Raw genomic sequence first — 26210 nt, forward strand, 5'->3', positions numbered from 1 at the left:
TATCATATCCTTAATGCCCCAAATGACGTTTGGGTATCTACAATAAAAATCGGAAATTCACCACTGCTCGCATCTCCTTCATTGGATGCTTCCCTTTGGTCTTTTCATTCACCTCTTTCCACATTCATCTCCTTTCATTTCAAGTTTCAGGAGAGAAAATAGGTAATCTTCATTAAACATACAGAGGGTCCACCATCTGGTCTGACCGGCTGAAATAACTGCTAAGCTTTGGGGGATTAGAAAGTTGGGCAGAGATTCCAGGACCCTGACAAGCATTATATTGCTGCATCTCCATTTTTAATAGGTTTAATACAACCAACCCCACCTGTTCAATGTCAAATAAGTCCTTAAGAGACTTATTATATAGAACAGATAAGGGAACTTTTGATGGATGGAATTGTGAAGGTGAAGCAAGACAATTGAGGATAGACAAATGGAGAGGCTCTGGTTTGGGATTGTAATGGTGTTGAAAAGGTAGTAAATATATAAGATGGGCTGGGTTCTATTCAGAATCTGATTGATGTGTCTTTTGGGATGCCCCCCCGCATGAAAGACCGACTGAGCCTTTGGCTTTCATCCCTGACCGAAAATCAATGAGCCAGGATGTATGAGAGGCTAGTGCTTCCATTCCACCTATCTCCTGACAGATAACCAGGTAACTGTTTCACCAGAAAGGGAATAAGAGATAGAGAAGAAGCAGCCTAACTAACTTTGGAGTACTACTTAATTTTGTGCAAAACTCTGTTTTTTATATATATATATATATATATATATATATTTTCAACCAGTCAGCTTCCAGACAAAATACTTCAGGTATTACCTTTCTGAAGTGAACTCAAAAAAAGGTGCTTCCGTCCATCTATCTATCCATTTTCTGTGTGATGAATTTGGACTGGCTGGTGTAATTGCATAACACATGAATATAGCCTTCCAGGTTAGGTTTTCCATCTTACACAAAGTGAAGACAAGGTAATAGGAAATGCTCCTGGAAATGGGTGTAATTGTGACTGGCGGCACCTAGAATTGTGTTCAGCCTGACACTTGAGGTAGTCTGTTAGAGTATAGTTTAGCCTGAAGGACTACAGAGAACAACAAGTTGGTTTTAAATGAACTCTTTTGACGTAAGCAAGGATTCTTGTGTGACTCTGAGGGACTCAATGTGGTGTGCGCTGCTTGTTTGGGGATGGCAGGAGGTTAATCACGCTTTAAAGCGTGAGATTACAACAGACATGACAAGCAGGAGTGAATAGATTTGGCACACTGTCTGATATAACTGCTTACAGAGCCTTCTCTACCAGTAAATTCAGAAAACTAAATGCTGTCAGTCCGCAAGTCACTGAGAAAGCAAATACTCAAAGAATGGGGGGCACTGATGCATTGAGATGATTTATGAGTTAGGCAAGTCTACATAGGTTAAGAGAGCCTGTATCAATGAAAAATTGGTGGTGAATGGCAGTTAAGTAGATCCAGGACTTAGTGTATGGATGCATCTGGATATGACGCACATATGCATCTTTCTTGACATCAGTGGACTGATGCTAGTTTGGTTCTTTTCCTGTGTCCCTCTCTCTGACACAACACCCACTCGCTAGCTCGCTCCCGGCTACCTCTTCGTTCCCCTCAAAAGTTGACAGACAGTGAAGAAATTGACGTTGCTCCTCCAAACACTCATAAAGCTCAAGAGTGAAATAAGTCCAGGTTTTATAAGAAAGATGGAAAGCTGTTGCTGCAAAACGTTGATGCACAACATGGCGAAGACCGGTGAAATACAGTGTCAATAATCTTCCGAACCCACATTCAGAGACGCCATGGAGTCACTGTGGGAGAGAGCAACACTTGCAGCTTCAAGCATGAAAGGTAGTATTGACATCTTCCTCTGCATGGTCAAACTTGAGCACCCAAACCACAACACTGTTAAATGAAGCCAAGGAGCATAAGAAGAATTTTTGTTTGTGGGCAGATTCTAATGAACAATACCTCATTTGACTACAAAAGAGATTCCTAATAAGATGTCTCCATTTCTCTCTCAGTTCTTTTTGAAAATAATACCAGAAATGCATTATTTCAGTTTAATATAAGTGCTTATCTGTTAAGCGTGGCGGGGGTTACAGCCTACCCCAGCTGACATTGGGCGAGAGGCAGGGTTCACCCTGGATGGGTCGCCAGTCTGTCGCAGTATACTGCACCATATTGTTTTGAATTTTACAAGGGCTGGGTTACATTGTACCAAATACTTAAAAAAAAAAAAAGAATCTATTTGCGTCAGATTGAGTATGTATGAAGATTCATATCAAATCAATCTCTGGGAATGCAATGTACATCACTCATACATACACACATAATTATGCATACTGTTCAATCATGCATACACCATCATTATGTCAGGTACATGGACATGCAAGAGAGATTCAACAAATCACAGCAAGACATACACACAGCGAACACGTCCGTAGATGGTTGCAGGCAAGTGAAACATTCCAAAGTCAATTAAGACCGCCAGTGTCCTCTCAAAGCAGGTGTCGGTATGACAAAAGCAACAGCTCAGCGTGTATAATATGGACTTTCAGGCAACACATCAAACACTGGGCATGGCCGCAGCATAGAAGTCTACAGACTTCTCAAGCAGAACACTTCTAAAATACTGAAACAAGAAAATAACTGATATCATGCTGTGACAGTAAAGCTTTATAGGAAGAACAGGAAGATGAGAAGATTGGAGCTGTTCTACAATAAAGATATAATGCTGAGTGCACCAAAAACTGTGCATTTTAATGTATTCAATGCACCTCTTCTGCACACGAAAATGAAAGCTCTGCTTCTTGTATGCAAACATTACAGTAGATCCTATTCTAATATTTCTTTCAATTAGTTGGCCATAACTGCTACTAGGGTGATACTTTTGTTACATCTGAAAATATTCTGGATCAAGAGGCCAACACAAGGGCCACTCTATTATCCACTGATGTTCTAGAATTTTTCATTAACCAGAAGAAACTGAAGCGGGAGTCACAGATTACTGTTGAACTTGAGATCTGTTCATTAATGATGCAAAGTGTGTCATGCTAAAGTTGACCCTTTTTTGTTCAGCAATCATGACTTGACTTGAAATAACATGTTGTTTTCTTTTTTATCTTTTGCAATAAAGGTACTGTAAGAGTAAAGTTGGAAGCTATGCAGTTGCCTACGGTACAATCTGTTCCTATGGTGATCCTTAAATGGTCTTTGAAAAAGCTAAAAAATAGACATTTCACTTTATGTGTCATTTAAAAAAAAAATGCAACTTCAAGTAATACTTTACCTGTTTTGTACTTTGAAACATGTTGTCACCATGACTGTTCAGAATCATGATTAGATAGGAATAATTTCCAAAACGTTGTTTTTAACAGTTGATCCCTTTACAGTTATATAGTCACAGTTAATCTTATCATAACTTTGAACATTTAATTATTTGCTACATTGAGTGCAATACCTCAGCACAAGACTCTGCATGTTGTAGACAAGCTCAGCTTGAGTGCTTTGACAGGAAGGATGTGTGAGTTATGCAGCCAGAAGAAGTGCAGCAAGAGGCAGGGGGTGGGTGTTGGGACTGGGTTAAAAAGGTAGTTAAATAGACACACCTAGGGTTCTGTAACCATAGTTAGCAGCCGGCCACCGAGAGGCTGGACTGGAAGGGCTTTGATCACCTGTAATAATGGTAGTGATAAAACAGAAGAAAAAGAAGAAAGGGTAAGATGGAGAAGAAAAAAGGAAAGAGAAAAAGGCATGAGAGATGAGACATTTCAGATCTTAGGCAAGGATGAAGCTAAGAAACCTGCACCCAGACATTTAGATGCAGACAGGAACCCACAGTACCCCCCACCCCACGCACAAAAAAAAAGGAATTTGGAAGGAAAAGTGATGAAAGTCAAGGATCTTTATCTGTTTTGTATGTTATTTGAACACTGCAGGTTGGAATAGGTCTGACCAGTACATCCTGAGCATGTTGTTAATGCAAAACAAAACAGCACGCATATAGGATGCAATTCTATACCACAGTAAATATTTGGTGATCATAATTCTGACATGACTTGAAACACTTTCAGACTTCACTTGCTCCTCGGCCTTGAAACTATTTTTATTGCACCTGTGGCTCCTGAGGAAACTCTCACTTGAATATCAATTGACCTTGACACTCCTCGTAGGTGTGCCTCCCCTGGGCACTGGCCGTTCATCCTGGCAGAATGAAATATGTTAACACCAGGATTATACTAATTCAGCTCTAGTCCAACCGCAGCCAGCATGGCAACATTGTAATTAGAGCCTTTTGAATGGCATTGTTAATGACCTGCACGAGGCCTCGTGTGGTTCTCTGATATATGTTTGTATGTGCGTGATTTCCTATATGAAATACGAGCACATAGATCATGAATCATATGCAAACTGGAGAGCAAAGCATCTTTGATAGACAGACAATTATCTTGCATGGAAATTCTCAACATTGTCAGGGTAGGTAGTTTTTTTTTTTTTCTTCCTGTAGACAGATGAGACACACGGCAAAGCATTCCCCTATGAAAAATATAGGGGGGAGCTATTTTGCTGCCTTACCGTTGCGTGGTGTCCGTTTTCTTCGATCACGGAAGGCTGCTCCAGACTGTAGAGCTTCCATTAGGCTGTCCATCACACCAGTTTCATCTCCCTCTGTTAGACAGATAATAGAAGCAAAATGTTTACAAGACATGAAATACATCAGCACAACATTAAGTACACAATCTATGCCTTGCATTTTGTACATATAAACACACACAAATACTTGTACATGAGGCTTCAGGGTCTATTCAAGGGTTTGTTTGTTGTTTTTTTAAGAGAATGAGATTGAAAGGCTTCATACTCAGCAGTCATTGCATAAATATGAGACCAAAGGCTGAAACTCTCCAACAAATTCCTGCACCAACCAGTACACGTGACTGTCAAAAGATTATTGATAGTGGTCAAAACCCTAAATAGGCAGCATTTAAATAATGTTTTTTTTTACAATTATTTAAAGCATAAAGCATAAAATACAATTTTAACAATAATCTTAGTGCACAGCTATCTGCTTTAGCCATATTGTAGCATAACACAAACCAATTCTGTCAAAATACTTTGGTTTAACTTGTATAAAAACAGTAGCTCAAAATTGACATTTGTATATTCAACTTCAGTCAGAGGATTACATGTTCAGTTGGAGTTGAGAGAGTTATTGGTGATATAATTTCACTCCTGCATTGTCCCAGTATACACAAATGTGGACTTTTCTTAAAATCAATGGTTTATAAAGAAACAGACAGCTGAGATGGCAAGCCTGCATTCTTGTCAGTCCAGATACTAATTGATTTTGCTGTAATTTTGCCCACCATTATGACTTGACGGCACACTGTTAGACTTCTGGGTTAAATACCACATTGGAACTGCGGAACCAGTGCTAAACGCCAGGCTGGGTTGGGGCTGAGTGAAATGTATGCATGGCGGAATAATTTGATTCTCAGTCCCATTTTCTTGGTATGTTATTCCAACCTTGAAAAGTACCCATTTCTCTTTCCAAATGTAATAATCTTACCTTAATTATTACTCCTTGTCAACATTACTAACCTGTCTTTTTTCAGTAAACAGCTGGAGAAAAGTCAAATACACTAAGAACTATGCAGCTAATACAGGCAGAGGAACATCAGGATGAAAGCATCTACTGATGGTCATTGACAGATATTCTTTCTGTGGCTAACGTAGGGGAGCAAAGTGCTCTTTACAAAGATTTAGAGCGGAGCTGCTCAATACCTGAGCACTCTATCATTGTTCCACCAGGACTAGCCTTCAAAAAACATTCTCTCTGCCTACCATTGCAGCTGTTGTGTAGATTCATGAAACCTGAGAGCTAAGCACTCGGCATGGCTGAGGAGACAACTAGGAGACACTTTAAATGCTACAAGGCCAACAGCGTGACAAGTTGTGCCCAAACTGTGCACATACAGGAAACCGCTCACTGGAGTTGGAGTTCAAAAATAAGCATAGGTTTCTATATCTGGGTCATCTATCTTTACGCCCCAATACTAATGAGTCAGAGGGGCACCCTTTTTATCATTCTGGTCCAGAACAGACATTATTTTAAACTAGGATCATTAGGGTGACTTATTGTGGAGCTGGAGACGTGGCCATCAATTCTTTTGCATACATGAGTGAACTTGCTCTTCCCCAATATTTACCATCAGGGCCACGGCAACTTTTTTTTTTTTTTTCCTCCATTCTCCCTAAAATACACTCTAAGCAAAAATCTTCCAAAGTGAGCACAGACAACTTTCAGTACACAAGATTTTTTTACACAGGGGTAATCATGTTTTGAATTCAGAATAAAGAAAAAGTTTTCACACTGAATGGCGTATGATTTCCTTACAGAAATGACATATTTTTCCATCTAGGAGAAAAGTCAGGAGCAGCCAGACTGCAATCATTTTTGAGTAAAATTAAGAAGGGAGTATGCTTTACTCTTGCTCATATGTAATGTAATTCATTTCTCTCTCTCTCTTCCTCAAGTCATTCCCAATTTGGAATCAAAGTATCAGTTTATCGGTGTGTGCTGTACTTAAAAGCAATCCAGATTAAATCAAGCTTAATTAGACCAGCTTTATCAGAACAAAACCAAATCTGAGCCAAGTAGTGCTTATCTTAAATTGCAGCTCTATACCTCAGATAGCAAGCTCTTTGGTTTAAAATGAGAAGGCGCTGGAGTTGTTTGCTTTGGATTTCAAGTACAATATGGCGAACTAGCAGCAACTATCAACTCCCAAGATCTTTAGCCACTCCTACCTCTTATGTGGGATAGCAAGGACACTTTGTGAGTCTGACTAAAGGCAAAAAGTGTTAAGTGGCAGGTAAACATTTATCTACAACCACCTTGACACAAGAAACTTTTTGACAGCTCCTTTTTCACTGCTGTCTTCACGGAGACCTAGACATCACAGGGGGCACCTGACACTTTGATCAATTTGTCCTACTTCTAGCTTAACTGTAGAACAATTCATCATTTGTAATGGCCAGGACTTCGGAGTCCTGGTAGACTTGGGTTCAGGAAGAGGAGACACAAAGAAACAAAATGACTAAAATGGGAAACATACTCCCTTGTCACCCAACAGTGCTCAATTAACTACGTCCTTTTGGGCTCCATCTTTAACTCAAACAGACACTTTTAAACCAGGTAAAAACTCTCGGTGCATGATGTCATCTGCATCACAACTGACACAAGTTTTCGGGAGCCACTGATGAGCATTTGTTCTAAAAAATGTGTAAACCCCCCCCCCCCCCCCCAATGAGGGGAGACTGGAGGGAGACAAGACTGAGATGGAGTAAATTTATATTCCTGAAAACAAACATGAAAAACTCACAATACAAATCAAATTTAAGATGCAAAACAACGATACACAACAGAGGAAGCTTTGGAAATCATTCCTTTGAATGAGCAGCAAGGCGATGTTGCGGTGCAATCATCGAGTGCCGGCGCAGGTAATTGGTTGAGAGAGGAAGAGTACGTTTGCAGTGAGGGGATGGAGCCTTGCCAATGATCAGTGAATGAAGTAGCTTAGTTTTATTATTTTGCAGTTTGAGCCTCATTTATTTTTTGCCCTTCATCATGTGGTTAAAATACTATATATACTTCAACCATCAACAGAAAAACAACAATGCTGAATTTTATTAGACTTGAGCACATTTATGCAAGTAATTTTAAAAGCAAACTTTCTTTATCTCTTATTCTAACATTGCCCACTCGGCAGACATTACTGCCTTGTTTAAGCAACTCGCTCTTGTCTTATTTTGAGCTGTTAAACCTAGGGCAAATATTCATCCGCTTCTCATTAACAGTAGTGGTAGATTGCGTGCAGAGGAATTACAGAAAAGCTAACCTTTTATGCCTAAAGATCTTTCTCAAGAGGAAAGATCCCCTCTGCTCACAGGAAATTGCTTTCTAAATGGGTTAAGATGGGCTAAGACCCAAGACATTGACAAACCCTTCAGGTGATGAAACACCTTTTGGGCACCTCAACAGTTAGCCTCCGGGTCCTGTAATGATCTTATTAAAGCTTCCAGAAGTGTGGGACACGGTAGTGGCTTTTGCACTTTTAGGTACTTTCTTAAACAGCTAAATCTTTAAGAACAGAAATAAAGCTCTGTGAAACTCTCCCAGAGAGAAATAGTGTGCTTGTTCAATATCTGTCTCTTTCATTCTTGCCAACTTACAGTCTCAAATTACCACCCTCCTTGACCTGAATATCAGGTGTTACCTGGACCCAGAGGCTGGGCCATATGCTCAATCTGCAATATATTTCAGAGCAGCACTATCTCATTAGGAGGGATAACAAAAGCTATGTTCACTCAGCAGGACCGGCATGAAAACTATAAACAGGAGATTAGAGTTCCTAAGTAAAAACAATACCTACATTAACATGAAAGAAGCAATCAACCATTCACCAATCTCAGCAGCAGTCTCACACTTAAAGTACTGTGTATAAGTAGCTACTGATAATTAATGAGTAATGAAAGAATAACAATAGAATAGAAGCAAAGACAGCTGCAGACTGTTCATGTCACAGCAAGTCAGAGCAATGCAGAGACGAACACAACTGATTTGATTTTTAACAATTTGACACTGGCTGCAACATGCAATGCAAAATGCAAAGCTCAAGCAAGCTAGTCTGAGGAAACACTTGGTCAAACACAAGAGGAGAGCACACTTTGTCAGCAGCTGACAGTGGCCTCCCTGCATTTAGTGCCAAAGAAGCCGAACCCTCCGTGGATGAGAAAACTTAAGGGAGGCATCGACACCTTCCGCAACATCTTGAGGTAATTAATTTACTAGTTGGTCTGCACAAGTGTAGAATATCAAGACGCTGAGTAAAAGCCTTAATCACCACACAGGTGTTCCTTATGAAAGGCCCCAAATCCTCCAGATGTGTTACACATTTACAATGCTACAGATGTCACGATCAGAACTTGACAGAGGGCACAAGAGGGGGGATATATTGGAGGCTGGCAAGTCATTTAGGTAAATTGCTTCAGCTGTAAAGGTTTATCTGTCAGCAATGGGCTGCCTTAGCCCCAACCAATCCACCGCATTTGTCTGCAGCCCTCTTTGCACGGACTGTTTGAAACTCCCTGACAGAAGCTGCTGTTCCCACCATCACCTGACTTGACTGCTACCTTGCACAGGGAGACACGTACAGAATAGATGCGCTTTCTTCACAGATGTATCCTGTTTTCATTTATTTGCATCAAGTAGATTGTCAGCAACGTGCATGGTGCTGTGTTGGCGAGCGCTTTGCCAATGTGAATGTAGAGAGAAAAAAGATGCAGCTATAGATCATGCAAGGGAACATATATGCAGCTCAACGCAAGGTGAAGTTCTTCGTTCTGTTCAATGTTTTCCACAACGACAATGTTCAGCCTTGTTATTGTGAACACGGTTTGTGGAGGCTGAAAACTTCTCTCTTCTCCAGAGGCCTCCCAACTCACCAGCCTGTTGAGCATCTGTGGAACAGCGTTTGATCCTGTCAGGTACATCTGCCTGTTCCTGTCCCTGGGAAGACTCCACACCTTTGGAGTGACCCTTTTGTCTCCCATTAAGTAGACAGTTTTTGATAAATTTTACACCTGCATTGTCCTTTTTTCATATGGCTCGTTTCCAGGGTGAACAGTACCCAACCCTGATACAGAGCACTATTGAGGAAAAAAGATGTAAAGGATAAAATAAGAGGGGCAGAGGCAGAATTCAGAGTGAGAGGGGGAAAATGAGGGCAGCAAGGGAGAAAAGAGAAGACAGTTCCTGTGAGTGCAGTAGTGCATGTGGTGAAGTGGGTTATTGAGAGGGCCTAGTGGAGCGAGGCAAGACACAAGGTTGTAAAACACATTTCTTGATACCTGACGGCCTGAGTCCTGTGACACTGACTTATTTCTAAAACATACACGGCAAGCACAGACACACATCCACTCACCATCTACTGAAACCTTGGCTGAACATTTACAGTCATTCAAACGCAAAAGTATAAAAGTATAGTTAACTAATTCAACTTTCTAGGTCAAATGTCTTGAATAATATTTGACAAATAAAACGGCAGGGATGGATAAATAGAAGGAGGGAGATTAAAATCATTCACCATTTAATGCCAGCAGGGTGACTTCAAGAATGTTCATGTCAAGGTCATTTACCGAGGACAGACAAATCCAGTTGAGTCTATCCATTATTATCAGACTGTGTGCAAACTCTCAAGCTTTAGTCAAAGTCCAGTCAGGACTTGAATAAATTTATTGCTAATTAAATCAATAGCATTTTTTCCCCCTGCTCATTAAGATTGGCCATTTACAACAATCGAACAAGCATATTATTGTGTATAGCAGCTGAAAACATGACACAGCTTTTCACCAAATCATCCAAAACTTGATTTGGACTCTTATTTTTTTACAGAAAACACCAAAAGGCATGACATTCCTATAATTATGCAGCAGTGTCAACAAGGCCTGTTCATAAATTCAATTTGCTATCTGTCATCTCCAGCATGTTGTGCTGGCCGATCGATTGAGAACTCAATTTCTGATGGTTCACATGCAGGCGTTATGATTCATGGGGGGAAAATGAAACAAATAATTTCTAGAATTCTAAAAAGGCTTCTGTCAAGGGTGTGGGGGTTCTAATCGAATGGAAAATAATGATATCCTGCGCTGCATGTCACAAAAACAGATGGCAACGCTGGCGTGTTATAACAGCGTAATGACATTTATCTAAGTGGGATATTTAAATCAATCATAGCTCCCTATCCTGTGAATATAAATAAGGATAGCAATCGCTTCTCTAACCGAAGTGTTTTAAATAAGAAACGCTGGACATCAGGGAGATGTCTCCTTTCCACTGTTCTTTCAGTAGCCTAATACTGAGTTTAATTTGCTCTGTAATGAGATCTAATGAGGGCTTACAGGCCTTGTGCTTGATGAATTGAAACCACCGTCAGAGAGAAATACTGTGAGTTCAACTTCACCCCAGTCACTCTCCACAACACTAGCTGAGGAGATGAAAAGGGAAGCAAAAAGAGGAGGGGAACTCTTTTCCTCTTTTTTTCTGTGCCGTGCATTGTTTTTGAACACATTTTAGCCCATCTGTTCACCCATAGAAAGTCACCTGTGCAATTAACCTAGACCATTAGCCGTGAAACAAAAGCCTCGGTGGAAGGAGAGGGGTGCTGCTTTATGGCCAGGTGGAGAGGCAGGAACCACACTTTCTTTTAATCTCATCTCTCACATTCAGGCACCTGTTCAGTGTTACTTTCACACATGAATCCAAGCGCAGTCACCTAAACACACACCTGCATTACTCAACATTCCCTTTTTCCACACTGCTGTCTACTCTCTCTCATTGTCTGGCACTGAGCAGAGTCAATTCCCCTTCTCGCCCTCCTCCCCTGCAGTCCCACCAGATCCTTAGACCAGGGCAGACAGAGACCATTACTGCTACAAAGAGCACAGAGAACACAAGTGCCCAAAGGACAGCAGTCATGCACCTGTTTGATGTGTCTTCAGTTTTCTCACTATCACCTTTTTTTTTTTTAAAACCTCCCTGCAGTCAAAACACCAAAACCTTCCAAAAGCTTTGATACAATGACCTGAGAAACTTTTCACACAGGGCCCTGTCTTTAATGTGTAGGGTTATGAGTATGCATGTTTACTAGTCCGCTTGAGAGAAGTTAAAAGGGGAATGGAAGGCTAAGATGTCTAATAAAAAGACAAACTCGCTTGCTGATTGATCTGGGTCGTTTTACTGTAACAACTTGATGAGCAAACCCATTTATGTCCTCCTTAACTCAATTAGGGATGCAGCCACAACCCTCTGTTCCAGAGGGAAAAGCATCACAGCTACTACTTTCCTCCTGCAATATGAGCCCCAGGTGAAAGGGGAAGAGAAAAGATGGAGCGAGGTCAGAATAGCTTCCTGAAGATCGCAAAGGTGGGTGGTAAAGTGAGATCTGTATGGTGTTTGACATGCATGAAAGCAGAGCCAAGTTTTGGAGCTTGGCCGGCCTGGTCACTGCAGGCTTGATCCTGAAAGAAATTGAGATGTCCTGACTGCGAGAGACTGGGGGAAACGTGGAAAGAAGTTGGATGTCGACAAGGGAGAGATGAAAGTGGATTAGCCGCCGTGGCGATTTGCATTCTGTGGTGGAACGAAAGCCCCTGCGATGCCCCGAATAGCTGGATACATGAATAAGTAAACAAACAAAAACAAAAATAAACCCTCCATCTGGATGGATGCTGCCAGGCCCCAAGTGGCCCCAAACAGTAGGGAAGGGAGGTTGGGAGATGGGAAAGGGAAAGAGAGATGCATGCAATGTGGTAATCACCACACCACACTCTGTTCCCTCCACTATTAATTTTATATCATTTTATATATATATATATATATATATATATATATATATATATATATATATATATATATATATATATATATATATATATATATATATATATATATATATATATAATTATATATTTATATTCTTTTTTGACTTCTATTACCAACACAACCCCACACCCAATTACCAAATTGCTATCAACATCTATTTACCGCTTTTGACCAGGTTGCCCAGTAACACCACAGAGACACAAGGGAGAGCTCCAGCCCAGCCCTAACAGATGTCTGTTTGACACACTTTCTTGGAACCTCATGGGGTCATCATGTCACGGTGCCAGCAGGGCCATGGAAGCTTGTCCTCACAGCAGAGGAGACCACTACTGTCCATTTTCTGTTGGTTATGTAAGAGGTGTTGGACTCGTATGAAGCAAAACAAGTTGGTATTCACGACTTGACTTGACTTGACTTGAGACTTGACCTTGACTTGAGACAGATGACCTTGACTTTTGACTTGACATTAGAACTGAAGTGCATTTACTTGAATATAGTTGTTTTATTTTGAACAAGCTTCAGTTCCATCTGGATTTTGTACTTTGATTTTTGTAGAACAATGATGGAGTGTCATTCGACAGATGATGTGTGACCCTGCTGAATGTGAGACATGGCAAAATTTTTAGAATTGCAATATCAATACTTTGTGTCATACTTGTGTTTTCACTTTGGATCCCACTATGAATATCATTTTAAAATATAATTTTAAGGTCGGGCCCAATTTAAGGCGTGGCCAGGCTGATAGTGTTTGCGTTGGTGGATGCAATTATATAAGACTGTCACATAACTTGACTTGACACTTGCTCGTCTTACAGCAGGACATTGTCCCAGCAGGGGGTAACTGTTGATGGTGGCTGCCCCTGAAATGAAGCTAAAAGTGATGAAAACGTGGGTTCTTCAAAGCAACTGCTTCTCAACCAATATATTCTACTATTGATGTTGATCTATTCCTCTTTGCTGTGATGTCAGAGCAGCTGTATAATTTTATGTCTAGCCTGTGTAAAAATACCGTACATATAAGGCTTTCTTTTTTTTGTAATTATGGAAAGCTTTATGTTGGCATATATTTTTGTAGAAGACGAAGGCGTGGCGCCATAGTCAGGAATTTCAAGCTACTTTATTGTTAAACAGTGTCTACACTGAGGGTAGTTTCAAAGCATTTTTCATGGAAATATCGCAAGGGACAAGAGGTGGCAATTAGTTCTATTCAGCTGATTTTTACACTTGCTCTGCATCAGAAATGTGGACTACATCCTCTACTGTGCTATTGCTCATACAGAAGGGACTGTCACAGAACAACTTCTCATGCCATACTGACAATATCTTGACTGTACAGATATTCACCACTTGTGACTGTTCATATAAGAGTCACTTAGGTGAGTCAGGTTATTGAGATGGAGGGGATGTTGAAGCTACTTTGACATGTGAAAGTATATCAGGAAGCCATAAACATTCTAGGCCTCGGCTCCAGGCGCAGACTCTCCATGTAAAATGAGTAGCACATTTGGATAGCCGACGCTGATTTCTGGAATTCAGATAAAGATAACATCTGAACCAACTCCACTTGGGCTGTTTGCATCAGTGGAAGGTGGTGCTGTCTGGGGAAGCTAAATGGATTTGACAATGAATTCTGACGGTCTTTGTAGTGAGGGTAATTACATTTGATTGACTGTAAAGTGACTGGCGAGGTCCAGATCTGGGACGGGAAATGATCAGACACTTGAACCACCCATAAATTAATGAGATTCATCTGTGGCTGAGCTGATTCCACCAATGAGAAGAAGAACATTTACACATGCAATGGCAGAGAGAGAAAAGCACATGGCACGATAAGTACGATGAGACGCAGAGGGATAAGAGGGAAAGAAAATAGGGAAGATAGAGGTATCTGATTCCACCACTGTGACCTTAACTAAATTAAGTTTCAGATAACAGATAAGAGTGATTAAAAGATTTCAGGTGCAATCTAATTAAGTGTTTTCTTTCTTCTTTTTTCCCTTTTTGGCTTTCCTGCCAATACACAAACAACTGCAAAAAAAATAAATAAAGACATGATTACAATACATCTTCAACTAAAATGAGATGAAGTGATATTGGATAAGGCAAACAGACAAATATGTTAACAATGTTTCCTGGTGCTGCCTTGGACTGCTAATGAACTTAAGTGTTGATCACCAAATATTCCAATGTTTCCTATAGAACCTGGTTAGTTTTTGTCATCATCTCATATATTATAACTTCATTAGGGTCGTGCTCTCTGTTGTGTTTGTCTGTCAGCAGGTTTACCCCAAAACTGTAGGAGATTTTCACCAAAGCCAAAGAAGAACTTGCAGGAGAGATTAGTTCCTGCGCCACCTGGTGGCAAAATGAGATTGCGTTTTAATTTTTCACACTGTGATGTACTTCTCCAAGTGGCCTGAATAATTTAGTGGTGGGTTACTGTCTTTTACATACTTCACGTGTTTGTTGAGTTTCAAATTACACTACGCTCTCTTCACATGATGTGCAACTTAATATCTAGTTAGTGTGTGTACTGTAGCGACACCTAGTGGATGCTGCATGTGTGAGTGCACACTTGTGTCTGCTCCATGATGAAGCCCCCCCATCGCTGCTTGCAGCTTTAATCAGGGTCCCATGATCCAAGTGACTTCTAATTTTTGGAACATGCTTTACAAATGTGAAACTGTGAGGATGAGTGTTTTATTCTGCCACCTTAACTGACAAAATGCAATTTTCAACTCCATTAGATGCATTTAATCCTATTATTTGTATATTTTGTCATCTTGCATAGGACTGAGCAGGAGATGCAGTCAAGCATTTTCTGTCTGTCATCACCTTGAGGCAAATTCTGATTTTGACTGGAGATACAGCACAATTTAATATGCTGTTATTATAGAATGGACATGTGACAGCAGATAATCCTGGTGCCCTTGTTCTCGTCTTTCCAGGAAATGATTGAATTCGCCAAGCCATACTGAGGAGTTTCAGAGCATGCTTTGCACTTCCTGTGCACTGGGTAGATGCAGCTTAGATGCAAGGGCATGGAAAAAAAAAACAAAAAAAACATGTAGCACTGAGTTTATTACTCTGCTGTGACATCCATACAAACTAATTCATATCCCACACATGAGCACAGGAAAACACCAGGTGGTGCTCAAGCACCTGGTGTTTTCACCTGACTAAGTTCACTTTTCACTTTATAGTTGTATCAGGCTTTGAGTTGTGTAATGGCATTTCGCCTTGGGCTCGATCCCTTGGTGACAATAAAGGCTACTTGTACTTGTTGTACTTGTACTTATTCACTTCTGTGTTTGTGTTCTTTTGACATGACATTGTAGTTTCTGACTTTGGCTCATGATGTCAACTTAGAATACATGATAACTGTTCAAATTTTAGAGTTGAGCTGCATAAGCCCCTCCCCCTTTCTCGCCCACTCTGCTTGTCTCAGCCACTTTAGCAAACACTAATAAAGCCAGTGTCCAGGGGAGCAGCGTCCATTCCTGAACTGTTGCTGACAGCCAGGTATGATAGTATTGGTCCAGATGAACTCAGATGAACTCACTGCTTCTCTTCCAGATGCCTCGTGTGTTGGAGAAAACATGCGCATGAGAAATGCATGACTATCTGACAAGGAGAAAGCTCTTAGCTCTGTAGCATTATTTCACATCATGGGATGAGAATGTGTTAAGTATTTGTATATCAGAAATGCTAACCTGTCATCTGTCACAAGAAAATATGCAAAATATGTGATTCACCCACCACCTGCTCATACTAATTAGCAAAAGCTTTCGTATACACTCCCTTGCAAATTTGTTTTTGGTACACCTGGATCAAATTAATGTGGTATAATTCACCTGCTCTGTAATAAAGCCTCCCTTAATGAGGATTAAAATATTCTGTTTTTATTGAATCTGTTCGAGAGGTGTTAATATCCTGTCAAACCCTGATGTATAAATGAGTTGGACAAAAAATTAGGAAAACCTCTTGGTATAACTCAGTATCTGTCAAGATTTTCCTGTAGAAATATAATTTTCTAAATAGAAAATCATCAAGAACAGATTCTGAAATCTCTGTGAGGAAGAAATGTTCTCTGGCTGTCTCTTGCCAATAACCTTTTGTAAATATCTGTTGATTCTGAGTTACAATGTGGCCTTTTTTTTCTTTTTTTTTACCAATACATACGCAAAAGAGTAAAATATGTTCCACTGTATGTAACTTCATTTCAATAGACAATTATGCTATGTGTTTTTTTTTTCCCCACACTTGAGCACCCAACTTCAAAAAAATATCTGTGCATGTGGCGTCAGAAACTAAAATACAGTATGTATAACAGCACATGGAAGCCATTACACAGGCAAGAGAAAGGGATGACACGAAAGGGGTTGAAGTCAACAAATTCATAGGCACTGTACCATATATCATCATTGCATTCTGTCCTTGGTTGTTAAATTCTGTATCAGACTTGAAGGTCAGCTTTAGCTCCCTAATACTGTCTTCATTTCCCAAGCTAAGCCGTGAAATAGAGAGAATCTCTCCCAAAAATATTTCTTCTATCTTCATGGTTTTCTGACCTTCACGTCTCCACAAGCTATCTCCCCTGGTAATATTGTTTGCCATGTCTGCTCTGCTGTGGAGACACTATGCAAACTTGGAGCGCTAACCTGTCCAACCCACCACTACCTGTCAGCGCTTGTCTATGATCACCTAGCTGGCATGGCTGCGATGCAGGTACATATGCACTGGCCTACCCGCAGCTGTCAGAGACGCACAGAGCCATCAATCCACATCTCCACCACTGTCACTGCTGACAAGGCCCTGCCAGCCACAGCCAGTCAGCTGGCTGCATAGACATACATCAATTTTGTTTAGAATGCCGCACTAATACAGGCTTGAAATTTGAAATGTGCTCGAACAATAAAAAAAAAAACCCAACAATTTCACAGTCTTGTCGCTGAACAGAAATGCATCAATGGGAGGGAAACAGCAGTGGAAGTGGAAAACAAACTGATGAGGACATGTTAGATTTACAGAATCACAGTATTCTTTGGAGCCTCTAAGAAAAGCTGTCTGGATGTGGATCTTAAAGTTTTATTAATCTAAAAATATCATTCATTTAAAATTCTGTAACAACATGTAAAAGTCAGGGTGGAAAATATTGACAGTAAAATAATACATACACAACCACTCTAGCGCAGTCAGGGCCTACAATGCTTCTCTTTTTTTCTCTCATATTTAGTAAATGAAATGTTTTTGGAGTGCAGCCAATTTTTATTTATGTAAACATATACTAGTTCATCCTCACAGTGTGAAAGGTTGACAAGTAGAATGCATAAATAGAAGCTCCAGGCCCATCATTGTCAACATGCCAACTGCTCTCTGCAGAGAATCACAGGGACATGGAGACCCCACACTAGCAGGTCTTGCTGAATGAGAGACATACTGTACTTAGACAACAATGGCAATGAAACACGTAATTAGAGAGGAAATAAATACTTTAACAATTGTGTATTTGGAATGAAAGAAAACCATGCAGCAAAAAAAAAAAAGGATAAAATAAAAAAAACGGTTTTGAAAAAAATGTTCCTGGGTTATTTGCTCTGGTCACAAAATATGTGGTTGTTTTCTTTTAAAAATTTAAATGTAATAAGTCCTGTGAGTTTAAGTTGTCTTTCAAACATAGTGATAGATGATGCGGTACGCACGACAATGTCCAGCTGCTGTGTGATCAAAGATAACTGGATTTAAGATTATTCTAATGTGTGTTCCAGAGTAATATTGAGACAAACACTTTGGCAAAACCCTTTTCAACTATAATAGCCCCACTGAGCAAGGCCTGCATTCTGCTGTGGTCTGCAAGCTGTTGTAAGAATAGATAGAAGTGGCTCCAGTTCAAACAGTAAAGAATAATTGCCTTGCATTCAAAATAATAAAAACAACATCTGTGGAGCCAGTGCATGTGTTTTGGGGGTTTATGATAAAACCTTTTATGGCAATTTAAGTACTTGATTGTCCAAAAACATTGTTTTCCAATCAAATTATCCTTTTCACTCTAATTCTTCTGATGTGTGCAGTCACCTAAGATAGCCGACAGTTGGTGCATTCATAAAAACTTACATGTTTCCAAACTTTATATTCCTCGGGTCACAATAAAATACACTTCCAGAGGTCCATGTGGTGAACGGGACTGTTTCACTAGCTATGCTGAAAACTTACAGCATAAATAAACTTGGTCTGGAAAAAGTCGACAGAAAACATGTCAAACACAAATTACTTCACTATTTCTCTGAGGTACCTGGGAGAGATGCCTGGACTACATAAAATGGTCACATAACCCCCCCCCCCCCCCCCCTCATTGTTTGTTTATTCCTATGTGCCTTATGCCATGCTGCATAGCACTCAAAGCGGCATGTGGGCTTTCCGGCTCTATTAAAAGCTTAGTGGATTTGACTGGGTTCTAAAGTTGACATGTGGGTGCAGACACTTGCCCCAGACGGGGGCACTGACCCTGGTGATGCCAGCCGAGTATGCTACCAGAGGGGCCTGCTACTTCTCACAAATGCCTGAGGAGAAAGAAAGTCCAGATGCTCTTCCATGCGCAGGCTGTTGACACACCAACATGTTCCCTTGTGACATTTTTTTCATATGCTGCAATGAAAAAAGGAAGAAAAAAAACTCTTCCCACTGCGATGAACCATCTTCCTCAGTTTTAGACAGAAGCATTAGTTTGGGTTTGTGCTACATTGTTCAACAGATATTTCCCTTCAAGGAAAGTGATTTAGTAAATGTTGAACATCTGGTCAGTTCAAGTGAATATGAAAATCCACTTAGAGAAAATTAAAACAAATGGGGTGACTGGGTAATGATTTCATAAGCAATTTCCTACATTAGGATTCCTAATACTTTACAGGGAAAACACGTTTAGCTCTGAACTTGTCTCATCTATCAATCATGCTCGTTGGAGAACTGTGCATTTTGCTGAACTTGCAGACGGCTTATTCCCGAGTTCCATCAACTGGGAAATGAGAGAAATGTTTATTTTAATCAGTTCCCTAAAAGCATTTGTCTGTTTCCCCTCCTCCACCATCCTGGTAAAAGCTAAATGAATTAAACTGTCATTAAATATGCATTTCATTATTAATCATTTGCAAGTGAAGAGGATTTGGTTGCAATTTGTGGAATGACATAAAACCTATCCCTTCTCAAAATAGACCCTTGAAATTTTATTAAACACAATAGTATGATTATCAAAAAGTGTTTAAAAAAAATCTGATAATCCAACGGGTAAAATATTGACGTCTCCATAATTCTCATAATACAATGGCCATATGTTTACTCCATCTGTTCCTGTAAATGGATTTGTAAACACAAAATACAGTATACTCAGGTCAATTTATTCCTTTCTTTAGCTAGAAACCTGTCCATCTATATGAAACTTGATTTTTTTTAATTCAGCGTTTCCATTAGCCTTTCAACCTTCAAATGCAAAATATGTAAAGTGCTTTGTACTGTACATGTTTAAGTGTAAGAGATTCTTTGTGTCCTACATTACCTTGATTTTATCAGCCTTCTCAGATAAACATGGATGAGGCTCTGCATGAAAGGTGAGCATTCGCCTCAAACAGTTAAATAAGATATTCGTTAAATATCTGACGTACACGGACACTTTGTATGAAATGAAATGGGAGGAAAAGAGCCGACACTTTCAAAAGGAGTGACAGACAATGGAAAGAGATGCATCCAGAAAATACTGAATACCCTGCTACGTGTGTTTCAAATCATCTTAATAAGCTGAACACCCAGCTGCTGTAACCTTGAACCCACTTCTGGCAGAGGAGCATCTTTCCATTCACAGGATCTATTTACATAGCTTCACAATTTGACGATCCTTTCTCTCTTTACATCCTGCATAAAGAGTAGTTAGTACACAGGAAGGAATTATTCAAGGTTTGATGATCGTGTGCTGTCAAAGCAGGTAAGAACCTTGACGGGGCGGGGAGGGGCAGCTTGGGTTTAGCACATCTTGAATTTGTGTTTTTATCAACTGGCAAGGTCATTATGATTGGGACACCAACAAGCTAGGTAGGTGTTGGTTGGAGGACAATCCCCCCCCCCCCTCCTCTATCTCCCCCCCCCCCCCCCCCCCCATCTCCAAGGCTGCAGGCAATGTTGCCCATGTCATCCTCATGTTTTATTCATTCCAGTCGTATTATGGCATTCAGAAACTGAGATCAAAATCTGCTCTGGCAGAAATATTTAATATTATACCTCCTTCTCTACCCTTCTCCAGCTGGTTAACCAGAATGAGAAAGAGGGGTAGACAGCCTCCTTCAGCACAGCCATGTTGGATTATTAAAAGTGAAGCTTTCAAAGAGGTCACTGCTCAGGGAAAAAAGGGACTTATAAAAACTGTAGCATGCATCAATTATCTCTGAGAGTTTGTGGCATACTGAAGACTCTTGTCACATTTCCCAATATGGCGAAGCTACAGAGGGGTCCTTGGCTGGTGCTGACATTTAGAAAGTGTGGAAATCTCAGTCAGTTTGTCAAAAAAAAAATGTAAGTTTGTAAAATAAAAAAAAAAGACAAAAAAACACTCTGACTGCTTGGAGTGTGTCCCTCCAGGCTTGAAATTCCTCCTCAATGTCACTGGCAAAACTATACACAAGCATTCCACACTGCCGCACTAATTTTTCATGTAGAAACAACAGCAACTTACACTGATCAATACATAGCTTACCGGCAATGCTGGAGGACAACAGGGTAATTCCATTGATTCATAGCACACTGTCTACTGACTGGAAGAATTTAAATTTTCTTGGGTTTTGCTTGCATACAGTAAGACCAGCGAAACAAGAGGAAGAACGTCCTTGGGTCCTGTTACAGCGATCTAAAGTGCATCATCTGAGGTGCACGGTGGCTTTTGGGATGTGTCCAATCCGCTCAGTTCAGTTACATGATGAATAATTTTGGTACACAAGGAGATAATGGGTTGTCATGTGTTTTACACACAACACTTACATGACCAATCAACCTGTCACCTCCTACTGGCTTTATTAACCAGGTAAGTCCACACCTCAGCTCTTCATATGGTGTATCCAACAAGTTTGAAGTTTTTTATTCCGAGGAATTAACTTGTCTCTAACCTGTCTGGTAAAAAAACAAAACATAAATTCTCTCTCTCTCTCTCCATACTGTATATATATATATATATATATATATGCAAAACACAAAAATATATAAACATGTATAATAAATAAGTTATATTACTTATTTTAGTTTAGTTTCACTCCACATTCAACACTTCTTGCGACGAATGTTGCAAATCAACTCGGGCTCTTTCTACCGGTGCCTTGTCAGGGGCACCAACCCAAACGTTAACTCCTGAACATACAGGTCTTTTTTGAAAAGCCAATGAAAAATGGACAGAGCCACTTTCAGCCTCTCTTTTGAACAGCTGGTGAAAATAGACTAACTAAAAGATAAAAAGATGACCTGAACTCCAACGCATTATCCTCCACCCTCTCAGATTATATCTAGGAGAAGCACAATTCCATAAAACCGCCTTTTCCGTCATCTTGTTCCCCCCCTAACTCCCCACCTGCCTTGGCGTGTCTCTGTGGTGGCTCTAGAAGAAGTGGCGTACCTTTGTTCATGTCAATCAGCTGTTTCTTCTTCTGCTGGCGCTCCTGCTTCTCCCGCTCTGCTTTCTCCTTTGCCAGCTTGGCTCTCTTGATCTTTTCCTCCATCTCTCTCTTCTTGTGGTTCTCCTTCACTGCTTCCTGATGAGGCACACGCGCACACACACACACACACACACACACACAAACACACACACAGATAAAATCAGAATTTGGTTCCTGCCACCACCATTCTTTTACTGTCTTTACCACTGTATCGTGTTCAGAGGCAGCAGCTTGCCTTCAGCAAATTTTCATTCTGAGAAGAGTATGATAGTTAGAGATAAGCTGCCGGAATAAACAATAAATCATTCCTTGTGTACTAACCCAAGCCTATTCATTAAAACTCCTGCTTTACTCTACATATTTTCAATGCTAGATTATTCATTCTCAATAAAATATCATAAAAAAACAGTATACACATATTAACTGTAGGTGGTTCTTCACATGTGTAAGTACTGTAGCATGGCAATAAATTAAGCGAGAAGGACAGGGCATTTTTTGAGAAGTGTAGCGGCGGTGTGCTAGTCACAGAGGAAAAAAAGAGATATCATCGTCTTTCTCTTTCGTGACCAGCTGAAATGTCAGGAAGGAGTCAGAGAAAGGGAGATAATCAACGTTACAGATTCAGCCTTTACAAATGTGTCAGTTTGTACTTGTGCCAACAGAGACTAAAATGTAACCACATGACCTTTGGAGACAACAAAATGTTCTCTCATCCCGGGCCTGTGGCGCAGCCCATGACAGGACCCATCCTAGGTGTTTGTGAGAGAGAGAGAGAGAGTGAGACAGTGGGAGAGAGAGTGAGAGACAGTGAGAGAGAGAGTGAGAGAGAGACAGTGAGAGAGACAGTGAGAGAGAGAGAGACAGTGAGAGAGAGAGTGAGAGAGACAGTGAGAGAGAGTGAGAGAGAGAGAGTGAGAGAGACAGTGAGAGAGAGAGAGAGAGAGAGAGAGAGAGAGAGTGAGAGAGGTCAAACATATGAGTCCATGTCTATGTTGGCCACCACCTGAATATTTGGTGTTCCCCGGTATGTATAAATGTGTGTGTGTCAGTCAGTGAAGGCATGGCCCTCTCTGTGAACTGATATAATAAGTGCCGACCCCCCCATCTAATGCCCCTGCACTCCTGATGTGTGTGTCATGTTGGCAGCTAAAACAGAGGGATTACAGGGATTGTAGGGAGGGAACAAGGAAAGAGCAGCTCATCATGCCAGTCAATAGCGGATCTTTGCTCCATGTTCAAGGACACAAGCCCTTGTTGTCAGTGTCTCCTTGTTTGATGACAAGGGCAGTGAAAGAGAGGGAGAGGGCCATAGGGAGACTAGGGGGGGAGAGAAAGATGGAGAAGTAATGTGAGGATGACTGCGATAGGGAGAGAGAGAGCAAAATGGGGAATGTGTCTGTTTTTTGCATCATGTGCATTGTGTAAACACAAGTTGAGATATTTTGCTTGGTCAGCTCCTGCAAGTCGGTAAACGCTCACAAATCAGCACGCGTTTTATTGCCACATAAAGATTGCATAAATGACACAGCCATTCTATATTAGGCCTGATGTTTTGAATCAAAGAGGGTGAGAACAGTGCGGAACCACATAAAGAGCTAACTGGTGCGTTTTGGCAGCACTGACAGAACAAATCAAATTTGATTTCAGTCCTCATCTACAGACAGGATTCCATTCATTTTGGATCACTGCAATGCCAAACATCTCCCGCACAAGTTAGGAGATAAATTATGCAGATTACAAATAAAATCCTGCCGGCAAAAATTATTTTAAACAAACAAATAATTCTGACTGTAAACATGATTATGCAACATAATTATGTTGCTCTAATCAAACTGTAACGTTAATTACCATAGCAACAAATATGTTATCACTGGTCTTTTATTTTACTCCTTAACATTCTCTTTGACAGTCTTTATTTTTGCCGTTGGCAACAACTGGTTGTATCGAGTCTCATTTTCTTTGCCAACTCTTTATATTGTAGGAGGACGTGATAAGCAATTGTCGAGGGATATCTTTTCAAAATAATCTTCAGTGCAGAGAACCAGACTCACACCTCATCAGAGCATAAGCTGAGAGATCTGCTTTGTCTCTTGAAAAAGCCATGTGAGCCCAACCAGTGCAAGGCGAAAGAATCACAGCATAATTTCAGGTGACCACGGGGAAAAATGGTGCTTAGAAATCACAGTCAGATGTCTGTCCCTTGGTGGAGATAATCATCACGCAGTAAAAGCCTAATTATTTATTTAAATTAAAGAGGCTATTCATATTAATATGGATCTTCTACTTAATAAAAAAGTATACTACAAGTTTAAGCTCCGAAGGTTCACATGGATCCAAAGGAAAAGTGGCTTTATTAAAGTCTGGAAACATTAAATCATTTTATACCACAAGATATAATATGATGCAAGGATCAAAACAGTCTGATTGTATTTTTCGTTTTTCGTAATTTAGGAACTTACTGTTTTATGTCTCGCAAAAAGAGATTTTCAGTCTTGTTCATGTGACCATCGACCTGTGGATATTGTAAAATGTGTATAGCAGTTACTGTGAGAATGTCTTCTGGACATCATTATTTCATGATTCTAAAATGACCGGCTTTATGACAGAGACGTAGACAGGCTAGATGAGTGTGCTTTGTTCTGAGGTGGTGTGCTAATACCTCCTGAGCAACGCTTTATCAGATGTAGTTGCAGCCAAGGATAAAATTATATATCATGTTCAGCTTCACTCCTCTCTTGTCCAACTTGTATTGTTGAAATTTCAAAACAAATCATATTTGTCCTCCATTACCATCTTTTGAGTGACTGATATAATTCCTATAATATATATTTTAGTAATCATGCATGTCATCTTCACACAATATTACAAGACTCCTCCTGACCCCATCCAATTAGAAAAAACATATTCATATGTTTTTACTCTCGAATGCATGTAATTATGGCTATCTTCAGTTGATGGGTGTCATTTGAGAATCATGAAGTATGGAAAAGTGTTTGACCACAAACAAATGATCTAATATTTCTCTATCATTCAATAGATGCAATAGAAAAAAAAAAGTGAACCAGATAGAAAATTAGTGGAACCTGCATTGAGACATAGATAACACGTGTTGTGCAAAACAACTGCCCTATGATCATTTCTTAATTGTATAACATTGGCCTGTTTATACATTGTAGCCCTAAATTACGTCTTGTGATGCAAAGCCTGATGGGTATTCCTTGCTCCTGAATTCTATTGTGTACATCTTAATCATAATGTCGAGATCTTTGCAAGCCTGAGTGATTGACAGTGGCAAGAGTTACACATGTCAGGAGCAAGGGCTCACTAATACCCATCAGGCTTTGCTTCATGTCTGTAAGACCATATTGAAGGTTATACAAAACTGCATGTGTATAAGAATAATTTTGTGTTAAAGACCATTTCATGAATGAGGCATGAAATCGCTTTAAAGCCCTTTAAAAAAAAGAAAAAAAGAAAAACTGTACTCAGACACCATTTTTATGACTATGTATCCTAAAATTCTCCTGTAAAAGAATAAATACACTATACAATGAGCAAGTCTTGATAAGTATTGCTCAGGCAGCATTAAGAGTTAGAACTTTTCAATAAATACATTTAGAAAAAAAAAAGAGGTTTTGCATAATGGCACCTTAGTGGCAGGTAGGGTTATCAACGACACGGCTGAAGCAGCACATTGTCTCTCTCAAGGCCACAAGATAAAGTGAGCATGCATCACACTTACGGCCCCTGTTGCATCTAAAATGTAGATTATGAGTACTCTTCTGTCTTTACCTGGTTGGAAAACTGAATACCGAGCAACCCACAGGTCCAGTCTACCAACGAGGACCAGGCAACATTTCCCTTCCCAGGTCTGTTATTTCAATAATTCATGAAATGTGTTTGCTTTTCTTCCTTGACCCTACACAACACAATACATCTCCCACAGCATGGCTCCCCTCCCCTGCATACAAGTTTGCCAGTCCAGTGAGAGAGCAATAAGTATTTCCAACAGTTCAGTTGCACCAGTGATCTCACACGGAGACTGCTATATCTCATTTGAATTTTACACTACAGCA

General features: G+C 40.2%; 1 protein-coding gene across 6 annotated transcripts in view; it reads right to left on the reverse strand.

The window, feature by feature from the left end:
- The window catches only part of diaph2 (diaphanous-related formin 2), a 363855-nt gene that overhangs the window by 40692 nt on the left and 296953 nt on the right, over positions 1-26210 (reverse strand). For 5 of the 6 annotated variants that reach the window (XM_086222012.1, XM_086222015.1, XM_086222014.1 and 2 more), the window contains 3 exons: positions 22095-22230; positions 4585-4677; positions 3618-3683 (listed from right to left, as the gene is read on the reverse strand). In XM_086222012.1, coding sequence (XP_086078138.1) covers positions 3618-3683; positions 4585-4677; positions 22095-22230 — 295 coding nt within the window. The remainder of the gene's footprint in view (positions 1-3617; positions 3684-4584; positions 4678-22094; positions 22231-26210) is intronic. The other variant, XM_086222016.1, reaches the window with a different exon arrangement.

This window comes from Aulostomus chinensis, chromosome 13, assembly GCF_037954235.1.
Source record: "Aulostomus chinensis isolate RoL2024-O1b breed Wild chromosome 13, RoL_Achi_v1.0, whole genome shotgun sequence".
In the NCBI taxonomy this organism is placed as follows: Eukaryota; Metazoa; Chordata; class Actinopteri; order Syngnathiformes; family Aulostomidae; genus Aulostomus; species Aulostomus chinensis.